General features: G+C 41.3%; 2 protein-coding genes across 2 annotated transcripts; one reads left to right on the top strand and one right to left on the bottom strand.

Annotated features, from left to right (window-relative positions):
- The first annotated feature begins 157 nt into the window (after positions 1-157).
- pnkp (polynucleotide kinase 3'-phosphatase) lies at positions 158-6,813 on the top strand. The gene is made up of 17 exons (XM_008426092.3): positions 158-498; positions 1,530-1,576; positions 1,811-2,083; positions 2,186-2,449; positions 2,550-2,629; positions 2,896-2,953; positions 3,049-3,156; positions 3,228-3,299; positions 3,405-3,453; positions 3,647-3,717; positions 4,112-4,204; positions 4,458-4,554; positions 4,638-4,699; positions 4,799-4,908; positions 5,786-5,873; positions 5,977-6,044; positions 6,261-6,813. The coding sequence occupies exons 1-17, from the start codon at positions 378-380 to the stop codon at positions 6,379-6,381; spliced, it is 1,782 nt and encodes a 593-aa protein (XP_008424314.1). The 5' UTR covers positions 158-377; the 3' UTR covers positions 6,382-6,813.
- On the bottom strand, positions 6,788-13,938 carry LOC103474842 (complement C2). Its single transcript, XM_008426093.3, has 19 exons — positions 13,764-13,938; positions 13,529-13,635; positions 11,790-11,937; positions 11,523-11,708; positions 10,962-11,144; positions 10,738-10,836; positions 10,492-10,634; positions 10,264-10,405; positions 10,006-10,140; positions 9,461-9,565; positions 9,178-9,315; positions 8,973-9,082; positions 8,766-8,895; positions 8,301-8,448; positions 8,082-8,155; positions 7,551-7,642; positions 7,337-7,469; positions 7,206-7,255; positions 6,788-7,127 (listed from the first exon to the last, which is right to left on the bottom strand). The coding sequence occupies exons 1-19, from the start codon at positions 13,813-13,815 to the stop codon at positions 6,975-6,977; spliced, it is 2,328 nt and encodes a 775-aa protein (XP_008424315.2). The 5' UTR covers positions 13,816-13,938; the 3' UTR covers positions 6,788-6,974.
- Between the last annotated feature and the right edge of the window lie 261 nt (positions 13,939-14,199).

The raw sequence follows: 14,199 nt of genomic DNA, 5'->3' as shown, positions 1-14,199 counted from the left end.
TTACAATGCACAAGACTTGGACTCCAAACGTACAATTGTAAAACGAATTAAAAGTGAATGCAAACAGTTAAATAGTAATAAAACTTATATTCCATGTTGCCTATTGTCAGTCATTGCGGAACACTAAAACATAAAGCATGTTTCTACACGAGCATAATTTGCAGACGCACCACCTGCGAAACTAGCTCGCAACTAAACAAATCACAATTTTACAGATTTTTGCAGACGCACCACCTGCAGTTTAATTTTCTTAGCCGCAACACACCTTTAAAGTAGACCTAGAAACGCCAACGAAAAAGGGCGTAAAAGAACGTCCTATGTTTGCCTTCCTTATTGCTCTAAATAGTTAGTAAAAGTAGCTGGAAGTGGCTCCACAGATGTCGTGTACGCTGGTTGGACCCTCTGGGATCCGGATTCCACTGGAGGACGGACGGGCTGTGATTCTGGGCCGGGGTCCGGACACTGGAGTGTCCGACAAGAAATGCTCCAGGCACCAGGGTGAGGCAGAGAGAAACAGTAACAATGCGCTGTTGGCCTTAATGTCAGCCTATATCAGTTTTATCATGAATGTTGATATGCTCACTTATATCTATATCAGGAGTATACATAAAAGAGAGGAAATGCCCATCCAAGTATAATGTGATAACATAATGTCATATTTTTAGTGTATTTTTGTCTTTGTTTTTCATGTTAATTACTGGAGGGAATCAGTAGCACTTATATAATGGGTGAAATGGATCCTGTTATTACCGGTAGTTTGGGGATTTCTTTGGTATTTTAAAGATCCACATTATCTTCATATTAAATGAAAGTGAATGTTTGTGCTTAGATCTGAAAAACAGCCTAAATCAAAGGAGATTTATTTGGAAATATGTCTGGAAATTTATGAAATTTGAACATATAAAGATTATCTGATGCTTAATGTGAGATTAAAAGTGGTGTTATTTCAAACTTATTGTCAAATAGGGTAAATATAATTGCTTTTAGATTGATCTCGGTGCAGTAAGGTTAAAACATGTGTCTAGGCTCCTGCTGTCTGCATTGAAAGGGAATAAACTGCCCAGAATTAAGAAAAACATGCTCCGTGCAGCGCAAAAATTATTTCTTATAAACCAGTCAACATTTGACTGGAAATTTTCCAGTCGTCTGTCAAAATATGTTTTTATTCTGCCTTAGCAACATCCCTGTACTGACTGTTAGTATGAATCTGTGCATACATGATTGCATTATGTCTGCAGAGCTTTAAATCAGTGTTACTACTTAAATATTAAACTTGAGAGAAAAAGGCAAATCATTTCATGAACCGTTGTTTTCCTCTAGTTTCTGTTCAACCTGCAAATAAGCAATGTTTTTTAAAAAATACTGATAGCTTCAAAATAACATTCTCCTATCTTTCATGTGTTTTGCTTTAATATTTGCACACTCTGTCACTCATTGTACCTATGTTTGAGAAAGCCACGCACATATTAAATCGCCTCCTCTGTGATCATGTGCCATATGAATTTTAACAGCCCCTGTGTTTGTTTCAGTGAAGGCGGTGGCTTGTTATGAAGAGCAGGATGTGGTTGTTACTCAGGTATGGGAACACACCCACCCAGAGAGGTATCATAATTATCTACAACTAAGGCATCACTGCCATGTTATGCAAAATTAACACATCAAGTTAGTTATTTTATTTCATGAGAAAAGCTGAGGTCAGCACATTTTTCTCTTTCCCTTTACACACACCCTGCTTATCTTGGAGTCATTAAACGAAGTGTTACCCTGGAGATTCTAAAGTCCATTGTCCACATGTGCTGTATTTTTGCAGCTTGGGCCAAATCCCAGTTTCCTAAATGGTGAGAAGCTAGGTCGGGGTCAGTCAGGTAAACTTACCCACGGAGGCACCCTGTACCTGGTCAACCAGAGCCACCCGTTTACACTGGACGTCTCTCTGAGCTCCAACGGAACAGCTTGCAATATGCCACGGAGGAACCTGAAAGCCTCGGATAAGACTAAAGGTGATAGAAACAGGAAGGAGGCCGAATCCAGTCCGACGCCAAAACGCAATATTAAGGACTTCTTTTCCGTCTCTCCCTCTAAGGTAAAACATCATATTTTTCTCATGCATCTTATACATTTATGATACACCACAAATGAATTTACATGATTGTGAGATTGATTGTATGTATATTTTTTTGTTCAGGCTTCTAAAAGGCAGCTGAACACAGAGAGGGACCAGTCTGAGGTGAAGCGACAGAAATTAGATGAGCAAGACGAGGAGGAGAGACTCGCTGAGGAAAAGCTGAAGCAGCTGCAGGAGTTTGCAGAAAAGAACATGACGGAGGAGAAAAAAGACTCCCATTATTCCCCATTGTCATCTCCAGCAAAGGCGTGCGTGAAGAGCAGCTGGCAGCAGACAGGAAACCTCATGTTTTACACCGCTGCAGGAGTGAAAGCGAGCGACAAGGTGGGGAACGGTTCCTTTTTGGAACGAAACACAAGATTTACTGGTATGTTTGTGCTATGTACTACTAAACTTGGTTTATATGCTTGATCTCTGCTTTCAGATTGCTGGGTTTGATATTGATGGATGTATTATCACCACCAAATCTGGAAAAGTTTTTCCCACCGCACCTGATGACTGGAAGTATGTTCATTCTCCTCCATGTGTTCTTTGATAATTGTTGATCTTTTATTTCCCTCTTTTGGCCTTGTGATGGGGTGTGGGGGCGACTTGAGCACGTTTTACCTCACAACTCATTAAAAGATGGCTTGTATAAAGTATCAGCCTCGCCAGCAGTAAACAGTTAAATAAACTTTGTGTTTGTAACGTGAACAATATTCAAGGGTTCAAAAACTGTATGCGCTTTAATAGATGTACATTATTTAACTCTCATTATGTGAATTTCCTAGGATTCTGTACCCAGAGATTCAGCCCAGGCTGGCCAGCTTGCTCAAAAAAGGCTATAAGGTGCGAAGGACTGAAACATCTGCACTGGTGGACTTTAGAAGTATGAACCTAGTGGCGTGCTGCTGGATTTTACATGCTTGTGTACCCTGTTGCAGGTTGTTTTCTTCACCAACCAGCTGGGGATCGCTAGGGGCAAACTGATACCAGAGGTGTTCAAGTCTAAAGTGGAGGACATCCTCACCACGCTGCAGCTGCCTGTGCAGGTTGGTCCCAGGTTCTCATCACAGATTCCTTCAGCATCAAGCAGCGACTGATCTCCCGTTCCACGCTTCAGGTGTTTGTCGCCAGCGGCCCTGGTATCTACAGGAAACCCGTGATGGGAATGTGGAATCACCTGTGTGAGAAAGTGAGTACACACCTGATACATAGCAGCTTCACCACCAGAAACCAAACAAAGAATCAATAAAAATAAATTTTGTTGCACGGCGTCTCTGGTGTGTCTCCTGCCCAGGCTAATGATGGGCTGGCTGTCGACAAGACCCAGAGTTTTTATGTGGGAGGTAAGTCAAAGCTCAGGTGTGTGGCTTTGATGTCGATGTGATAAATATTCTCTTTTCTATGTTTCTGTTTGATGTCAAACATAGAAGCCTCCATTGCTTAACCAAATCATGTGTCAGTTGAATCTGTAGCAGTCCACAATAACACTTGGGTTGACAAATCCACATGGCATCCTGACCGTCTCCCTGTGTCTAGATGCTGCAGGAAGGCCGGAGAACTGGGCTCCGGGCAAGAAGAAGAAGGATTTCTCCTGCAGTGACAGATTGGTAAGAGCTACAAGGTCCCTACTTCTGCTTTCCAAACAATCTTTCTTGTCCTTCCTTTCATCCCATCTTTTCTCCTCTCCTTCATTCCTTCCTCCCTTTTTCTCTGCACTCTTCCATGTTTCCTTTTTGTGCCTTCTCTCATGTTTCTCTCTGTTTTTTGCAGGTTCCACGTTGAAAGCTCAGTGTAGAAATATCTGCTCTAAATTATTATTTTTTTGCTTGATGATTTTAGAAGGTTGAATCTGGAAAATTTGGGAATTTTTCCATGGAAAATATGTGGGAACTTTATCCTCCTCCTGTCACTTCCTGTCTCCACCAAGTCGTTAACGTCATGTTTGATGTCAGTGAATAGATTAGTGGAGCTCAAAGCTGTTTTTTCTTTCTGTTGTTGCAGTTTGCGCTGAACATTGGGCTTCAGTTCTACACACCAGAAGAATACTTTTTAGGATGGAAGAGCGCCCCCTACAGCCTGCCTGACTTTGACCCTGTGAGTACAGCTTAGTTCTGAATCCTCTTTTTGGTGTCACAGATGTTTTCCTGACTCATTCCTTCTGTTGGGATTTATTCTGGCTCAGCATAAAACCAATCAGGGAACCTGTTGAGCCCTAATTGTGTTAAAAGGGAATGATCAATATGTTTTATAAAAATCTTATTAAAGTCCAAGGCTGACAAGCCTCTGCTGTGTAGATATATAATTTAATCTGTGTGCGTCTTAATCATTGTCTTTCATTCTGAATTAGCGGAAGCTCGACTCTAGCTGCAGACTGTTCGACCCGCCGTCCGCCTCTCTCACCTGCACCAACACAGAAGTTATTGTTGCCGTGGGTTACCCTGCAGGTACTGTCTAGAGGGGTATGTCACCTTTCTGGTCTGTCCGTCCGCCAACACCCTGACATTCTTTTTATGTCTTTTCTTTCCAGGTGGTAAATCCACCTTCTTCCACACCCACGTTGTTCCAAAGGGCTACGTCTACGTCAACAGGGCGAGTAGATCCTTAGTATTTCAGCTCAGCTAACTGAATGAGTCTCATTGTTTTGGTTTTCAGTTCAGTAAAGCTTGTTTCCACTCCCGTCCGCATCAGGACACGCTCGGCTCCTGGCAGAACTGCGTGTCGGCGTGTGAGCGTGCTCTGAAGGAGGGCCGCAGCGTCGCCGTGGACAACACCAACCCAGACCCAGAGTCTCGCAAACGGTAACTCCGTTGCAGCACCTCCCATGTGTTTTCTCTCTGTTTGCTTGGATGGGTGTGTCGTTTTTATGTTTCAGTTTGATGATCGCGATCCGATCACTTCACTGTATCCACCTTTATGTAAACAGTCTGCAGGAGAATTATGTCACAAATGCAAATGATTTAATACAAACAGATTAGTTAATGTTTTTGTTGGAGGAGTGTTTGCTCTGCAATCTAATTCAAGCCACTTCTCTCATGATTGATGCTTTCAGGTGTTAATTATTATTCAGTAATAAGGCTCTGCAGACTGCATTAAAACATTAAAGGTGACCTATCATGATTCCTTGACAAGGTTAGGATAGGTCTATGTGCGACACAAAACATGTTCATTCTATTTGTTGTACACAATCAGTCTTATGAGAATTTAGTCTGGTTAGTTTTGCTCATTTTTGAGCTCTCAGGGCCTCTTGTCACTTTAAATCCAAATAATCTGCTGCTGGCCACGCCCACCGCCCCCAACTCAATGTTTACACTCACATGTGAAAACGACTTCAAACAGATTCACAATTATACAACTGCACATCTTTAAAAAACAGAAGTAGAGCCTCCTGCACAACCAGTAAGAATGCAGCAAGTGGTTCCTGGATGGTAGTCAACAACAAAACACAGCCGTTGCATCACGTGACCAAATGTGTCTTGGAGCTTCTCTTGGGTTGATGGGTAATACCAGAAACCATTAACTTACTGGTTCAAATGGAATAACAAAACATGCAAAGTGTGAATTTTTAATAATAGGTCCCCTTTAGCATATTTTTGTAGGAAAATGTTTCTGATTTTGTAAAGCTTTTCCGACACCAGAATCGCACTGATAAACTGACCTGTGTGGGGGTTTCTGCAGATACTTGGATGTGGCCAAAGCAGCAGGAGTGTCCTGTCGCTGTTTCTTTTTCACTGCCACCTTGGAGCAAGCCAAGCACAATAACAGGGTATGACCAACTTCACAACATCCCCCCCTTTCTTTTTTTAAACACATGGCTCAGTTTTGTCCTGGTTGTGAGGAACCTCGTCTGTTTTTACTGTTCTCCTCAGTTCCGTGAAATGGCTCCATCCAACAGCAAACACGCTAAGGTCAACGACATGGTTTTCCACAGCTACAAGTGAGTGAAACTGGCCTGCGATGGCGGCCTCGGTCATGTTGCTCAACTTTTTCCTAGAGCCAAAAGGCCCATGTGGACTGAAATTGGTATTTTGTTCAAAGTACTTGCTCAGAATGTGTCTTTTTTGCTAAATTTGTTTTATTTTTTAATTTTTTGTGTAGTTAAAACATTTTTTTATGAATTAACTGATGTGATCTGTCTTTTGTTTCTGGGCAGGAAAAATTTTGTGGCTCCAAATGTCTCTGAGGGTTTCTCTGAGATCCTTCAAATCCACTTTGTTCCACACTTCAAGGACAGTCAGTCTGAAACTCTGTTCAGGCAGTTCTCCGAGGGCTGACCGAACTCCTACAGCCGGTTCTGACAACGACGGATCACAGATGAGACCTCAGGAAAGACACTGGGATATTAGACCTGCAGCTGATAAACAGTCTGCTTATTTAGCTCACATGCTAAGCTATTGAAGTGATTACTTGAGGCAGCAGAGATGTCAAGCAGATTAGCTCAGGCCATTTTATTGACATAAGCATTTCAACATAACGGGGACATTTTTGTCTATATGTTAAGTCTAGAGATAAACTGGTAAAATGTAAGAACAGAAGTAGATTTTTTTTTTTTACTTCCATTGCTCCAAATTTTCACTGTTTCCACTGGACAATAGAACTTCCTATCTGAATAGTTTGATTAATGATATCATGTACTGACGAGAAAAGTCTCAAGGTTTGAAGAAACATTAACACTCAGAATAAAGTTTACATTTTATTTTTCAAACTGTTGAATAAAATTTGTGTTTCCATTTAAGATTTTTAATTCAACAGGTCTATCATCTTTCTAGAATAAGGGGCATGATGTTACAATCTACATTAAGTCAGGTATCCATTAGCATACAGTGGACTTGCTCTACTGTACGGTCCAGGATCTGCTCTCTGGCTCTTAAGGAAGAAACTGGATTTCCTTCCCCAGGTGCTGTTTCAGCCACGGCATCAACTTGAAGAGGTCGATGTGAAAGTCTCGGGCGTCATGAAGGGTACTGCTCACCTTTGGGATCTCACAGACGTTTATGGTGCCCCAGCTCAGCACCCCCACCTACCGATAAAAACAGAAAATAGTTTGGTTCTGACAATCCGACTCTACTCTTTTTCCCGTATTTAAAAGTTTTCAGACCTGAAAGAAGCGCTTCCTTTTCTGCAGGTACAGGGATCCGCCAGAGTCGCCTGTAACAGAGGTGCAGCTGTTATTTGTGTCCTATATTGATAGGACACAAATAACAGTTTTTGAACTGGAAGAATCCAGACCTCTGCAGCTGATGCCGTCCTGATATCGTTCCGTTCCTCCAGAGCAGAGGAAATTTTCAGTCACATATTCGTCCAGCGATACGTTTGTGGGTTGAGTTAGAGTCAGCCTGGCCTTTTCCACACAGGCAGGCCTCTGCAGAGAGAGAAAACACAACAACACTTTATTTTACCAGGAGGATTTCTATCAGATTTATGACTGATCAAGGAAACTCACCTGATTCTTCAGGTGGATATAAGTTTGTTTCCGTTCTTTGGCCTTATGGATGAAGAAGGCAGGAGTCGCCGTGAGTGAAAGGAGTTGCTCCCCTGTTGAAACATTGCTTGCAGCTTTATGAACAAATACGAGACACAGCCATGCTTCCCCTTCAGCTGTCACATGCTACAACAAACCCCAGTGTTTTATTAGGATTTCATGTGAGGAACCAACTAGTTGATCACTTTGAAGAAAAAAAAAAGTGTTTTTGAAATACAATGTTCCCAAAAAACATTATATTATCAATTGGATTTAGGTCTGGACCACTTTAAAACAAACAAACATTGAATTTCAGCTCTGTGTGTTTAGGGTCGTGCTGGTGAAGGTGAACCACCACTTTAGTCTTCAGTCTTTTAACACAGGGCTTTTCTCCAGCCAAATTTTATTTGTACAGCATATTTCAGCAACAAGGCAGTTCAAAGTGCTTCACATCATAAAAATCAACTGCAGCATTACGTTTTTCCAAGTGCAGTTATTATAAAAGTTACTTACTGTGCTGCTCACAGGTGGAGTTGATTTTTTTCATGGCTCGAGAGGCCGCTACGGTACACGGCAAGCAGATAGGCCTTTTGGAAAAACATTTTATGTAAATAAATCTCACATTAAGCTACACCTGTATGCATTCATAATTAAACACCTGAAGAAGTTGTTCAATCAGACGTGTGCTGACCTGCAGCCATTTACAGAATGCTTTACTGTCATCTGCCTCACCTGGCTTCCCAGGACAACGGGATTTTCTGTTTAGTCTCTACCAAAGCCACATCGTAGTCATAAAACTCTGAGACATTCCTCCCTTTCAGTTTGAGGGTGTTGAATTCGGGGTGGGTGATCACCCTGATGCCGTCCACCTCTCCTCCACCTGGAAACCAAAGACACGGTTTACTATGTCGGCATAAAGGATTTGAGTTCAATATAATTATATATGTTCACTGTTTCCAGGACAACATATGAATGAAAAATCTATCTGTTTTGTTTTTTCCAGACAAAGATATTTAATATAAACATGAACTTAAAACTTGTGGAAAAAGTATGATATCCTTGCGTGTATTCTTGCTTAAGCAAAGCTTTAATCTAAAGATTAATCTAAAATAAATGCCTTCTGTATGAGAACATTTCTTTTTAAAAGACTAAATATTTGCCTTCATCTCCAAATTATTGACAATTTCAGCTCCTTACCATATTGTATTTTTAGCTGACTTGGGACTCTGCTTGTGCTCACTTTGCCAAAGCAGTGAGCAGCTGTCAGCACCCAGGTCTGGCTTACAATAGATCCCGTACAGTGTAGTTTATCAGGTGGCCATTCGTTCTACAGGGAGACAGAATTTGTTTAAGCTTACAGCCCACTTCAACCGGTTTCTTCCAACTGAGAGAGATTGCACTTACCGATGAGACGATGACGTGCCAAGGCCTGGTGTAGGCCTTCAGGCCATCTAGCATCTGGTTTTCGGTGATGTCTTCCTGAGCTATCCCGCACATTGTCACACTTTTGTCACCTGGTCAATGGAAAGCCATGAATTTGGTTCCGTCTAGAGACAATTCGTGTTGAGTAATGTGTTTGGTTTCGGGCTGAGTGAGAGCTGCTACTCACTGATGATGCTGTTGAACACTTCTCCCAGTAAGCTGAAGTCCTTCAGAACGAAGAAATGCCTCTCGCCACTTTTCTTGGAGGCCAGAGAGTTCAACTCGTCTTTGTTCACTTGATCCCCAACGCCGAACACATAGACATCTGGAAACATCGAACTCCCTTATTTTTACGTTTTATTTTTGCACTGATCATTTTCTGACAGTGTATCTTTTGTTTCAAATTTGTCAATTAAATTTTTAAATCAAAAATGCTTGTTGTGCATTCGTATCAATCCATGTCATCCTACCCAGCAGTTTCTCGTGTGTCTGATCATGTTGTGTGGTGCTGTAGCCCAGTAAGCTCCGGATCCTGACCAGAGCGGCCTCTGGCTTTTTCCCTGTGTTGGAGTAACCTGCAGGTAGAAAAATACAACAGCAAAAAAAGAAACATCACAATTTTTGCAATATTTATACTACAATATTTCATTCTTTTGAAAAGGGCTTGTCTTATCGCCATGGTAATACAGGTAAAGTATTTTATCTCTTTAGCTTCCATGAAAATAAAACTTGCAATTTGTCTTGAAGCAAACCAACACGGAGGACAAGCTTGTTTATTAAAGTAAACAAAATGACGTCAAACTCAGTCAGGTACGGTCAAGTAAAGGACCGTGGAATAAAATTTCATGATGAAGGCCTCAGCAACACTCATCATCGTCGGGGTGTGGTGTATGTGCATGTTTTTGTGTCCAAGGTCAGTGTTTTGTACTTTGCTACACTTGCTCTGAAAAGCAGGAGAAACTGCTGATCTGTAGTTGCGTTTGTGAGACTCTGAGAGTTTTTTTTTTTTTTTTACCATCGGTTTCGATGATGATGATGTTCTGGGTCTCATTAAAATGGTTCTTGTTTCTGTTTTCATTTAAGAAGCTGATTGTGTTCACGACATTTTCCAGAGCAGAGTAAAGGTTGGTGCCTGTCTTACGGCCGTGACCTGCAGCAGAAAATGAAACTGATCAGTTTAAAAACAAAAATCACTTGGTTGAATTTGTTAACTCACCAGCATACTGTGACATGTGATTTTTAATTACAAAGTTTGCAACAAGCCATGTCCTACTGTTGTAGTTGAAGTGTGTCATTAAATCTATGACCTCTTCAGAATCCCCACTTATATCCGTTTCATGGATGCTGACAATGACTTTGGTTTCGCTGGCAAACGACAACACGTGGAAATTCAGCTGGACATCGTAGCTGTCCAACTAAATGGATAGAGGATGAGATTCAAAGACCGTGACCATTGTAGGATGTTATTGTAACTTTAACCCCGGCCGTGTCTCATACAAACCTTTCTGATCAGAGCAATGGTTGCATTCCTGGCCAACTCAAATTTTTCCTTCTTGATGCTTCCCGACGTGTCCAGCAAAATGTAGATGTTCATACGACTGACTTCACCCACAAGAAAGCTCCGGCCAAATGTTCTGCTAACATCTTTTTACACACAAGCACACGGTTGACATTTTTTCTTCCATTTGAAATTTTTTTTTTTTTTCACATAAAAACATCTTAATGTTCACACACACAAAAAAATTACTTTTCTTTTTGGAATCCGGAGAGAGAACATCCATCACACCGGCGAGTGATCCCGCCATGGCTTCAGCCACGGAGCTGGGCGTGTCAAAGGTTTGAGGAGCTGCAATAAAGCACAAAAACACCGAATGTAGGGAAAAGCTACATTCAACTCTGTTGCTGGTAGAGTTATAATGTTTGAGTTTAGTGTGTGAGCTCTTTCTAATGAGAAATAACAAAAGTTATCACCTTGGCACCTTGGTGATGAGCCGCTCCACTCCTCGTTTTCCAGGCAAACCCTTTCAGCCGACCCAAGCAGATGCATTCCAGCCTGGCATCGGTAAGTCACTTTGTCTTCTATCTGGAAACGATCGCCTGACCTTTTGGCCCCCGGGGGGATCCCTGGGTCGGTACATTCACTGGCTGCAAAAACTATAAGAGTACTATAATGATTTATTCTGAGGCTGCACAAAATTGATGTCCTTGTTTATAAAATGTTGAAAATATATTTTATTCTTCACAAATTTTATCAAGTGCCTTGCAGAATTAGTCATACCTCTTAAGGATTTTCATATGTCATATTATAACCACAAATGTAAATTTTCTGGGGTTTTCATATGATGGATAAAGTTTGGTAGAAGTTAAAAGCAGTTATAGAACGATATCTAAACTTTGAAAATCTCTGTTTTCTGAACAAGCCATCATCTGAAAATGGAAAGCATAAGGCAAAAATCCAAACTTACCAACACATCGCCTCCTTCCACCTACAGCGTAGTAGTGCAGTGAGCAATTTTTGTATTGTTTGCTCACCATGATTGCGACAGATTGGAGTGGTGCCGGTCCATTCTCCAGACAGAGTGCAGTTTCTTTGTTCTGACCCGTGTAAGGAGAAACCGCTATGGCAGGAAAAGCTCTGTGTCATTCCAACTGGGAACCACTGATCCCTGGGCCAAAAGTCACCATTGTCCAGCTGCAGCTGACCCGGACACATCATGTCTGTGTGCAACAGGGAGAGAGAATGGTGTTCAGCGGACGGAGGAGGAAAGAGGCGGAGGTTCTTGAAAATAAAAACATTACCTTTGCAAGTGGGCCGGGACACAAGCCTGCCACTGGGCAGTCTCATTGGTGACCATTCTCCATCAGCACCACAGATCCTGTCACTGACGGGGTGTGGGAATTTCCCTGGATCGCAGTGATAGGTCATCACACTACCCTCCATCCCTCCCTGGGGAGGAAATTCATTATTTCTTCAAGGGTAAAGGTAAAAAATAAATAAATAAATAATAAAGCATTTAATTAAAAAGAAGCCCACATTTATTCTTTTTCATGTTTCTCGCTCCTTTCGCCAATAATTAAAGTTAGTGTTGGAGATGAAGATTTTTTACTCTACATACTTCTTCTTTTGACTGTGCTACTCATTCTTCTTAGTACTCCTTAAATTTATTTCTTTAATTTCTTGTTGTCTTTTTTTTACTTCTTTCATCAGTCTAACAGGCTTGATAAATGATTTTTGAAAAAACACAAATCATTCCATCTGCAGGTGCAATTAAATACATTAGATTATCATTGAAAGGTGAATTTATTTCAGCAAACCGATTCAAAGTGAAACTCATTCAGCATCCAGACAGAGTGACTCTTATTCATTTCATCACAATAATTTAGACGATTACGGCTTAATAAAAACTCAAAGTTTAGCTCTCAGAAAATCAGAAAATCATGTTGGTAATAAAAGAAAAGATTTTTGACACATAAATGTATATTATGGTCTTCACTGGCCGACAACATCCTCCCTCAAAGAAAGTAAGCCACTAAAGGTGGCTGTTAGAGGATTTCTTTTCACAGAGTGCTCTATTCAAGCACACTGATGGAAAGTTGAGTGGAAGAAAAGCTTTAACAGAATGCACAAGCAACAGGGAGAGCTGCTGTCCAGAGAAAATTGTGAAGAAAGTCCAGTCAAACATTTTCAGGAAATAAAAACACATGAATGCTCTTATGAACAGCCTGAGTCAGAACATTAAGAGTCAACACACACACACGCACACACACACACACACACACACACACACACACACACAGCACGCACACACACACACACACACACGCACGCACACACACACACGCACACACACACACACACACACACGCACGCACACACACACACACACACACGCACACACACACACACACACACACACACACACACACACACACACACACACACACACACACACACACACACACACACACACACAATCAGAGTGAGGACCAAGTCAGTCGTTTGCAACTCACAACTAGTCTCAAGTCTTTCATTTGAGTCAAGTCCCAAGTAAAGATATACAAATTGTAAGTCGGGTTTAAAGTCAAAACATCAAATTCAGTCCATCATTTTTGATATGGCACCACTATTGCTACCTGTTAGCATTGGTTAACTTCAGTACTAAGTCCAAAGCTATCCAAATTGTTAACCAGGAAATTGTAGAACACTTTATGGTTCTTTCTGCCAACAAGCTTCATGCAGAGGATGATTTTATTTTCCAGAAGGTCTTGACGCCACCTACCCTCACTGCTACAGGAACCAACACCTAGGAGCCATAAAAATCAACCCTAACAGAAGATAATGCTTGTCAAAGATCACTCTGTAGGTCATGAATTTATGACCTACAGTGGCCTTCGCTTCTTGAATTAATTCACTGAAATCTATAAAGTTTTTAACAATTTTAACAATTATTCTAAGATGTTGATGCAAATGTGACACCTTATTTAAATAGCAGCGTGACGTTGCTGTGATAAAGTGCGGAACGATTCATAATCCCCACCTCTGAGTATGTGACACTTCCGCCTTTGATCGTCTCTGTGGTCGAGCAGTTCAGAGGTCCTTGGTCATCGTACGTTTCGGAGTAGTAGTCAAAGTCTTGTGCAGCCACTGGAGCACAACAGGTTAAGTAATGTTTGAGACAAACACGTACCTCTGCACGCAAATGCAACCAGTCATGTTGCACCAAACGATCTCCATTTGGTGTTGCAAATATTGAATAAAACTGACACACTCACCCTCCAGGACAAGGATGGAGACAAGGATCCACAGTGCGGATTTAACACTCATGATCAGACTTAGCAGAGTTCGGTTTCTCTGTTTCTAAGTGGCAGAAACCACTAACGGACCTTCTGAGTTGTTCTGCAGTCGGAGACTTTATTTGATGACTGATTACCCATTAACATCCAGCTACCAAACAGGGACAGAGGTATTGAGCAATTTTGGACAGAAAATAGATTTATTTCAGCACTTTCGTTTTTAGTGACACTACCCCTTTCTGCTGAAGGATTCTGTTTTCAGAGTAAACCCTGTACTCTCTAATAAAAAGGCATTAAAAGACAACTTTGCATATTCAAAATAACAGATTTGATATTCCCAGACCAAGCTGCACCTATTACTACCTCAAACTTGGGAAATGAATCCTCAGTAACTAACACTGCTTCGTCTTCACCA

This window comes from Poecilia reticulata, chromosome 13 (assembly GCF_904066995.2).
Source record: "Poecilia reticulata chromosome 13, P_reticulata-male-v2, whole genome shotgun sequence".
NCBI classification, from domain to species: domain Eukaryota; kingdom Metazoa; phylum Chordata; class Actinopteri; order Cyprinodontiformes; family Poeciliidae; genus Poecilia; species Poecilia reticulata.
Note: the sequence above shows the minus strand (reverse complement) of the source record. Positions and strands in the feature narration are given on the sequence as shown.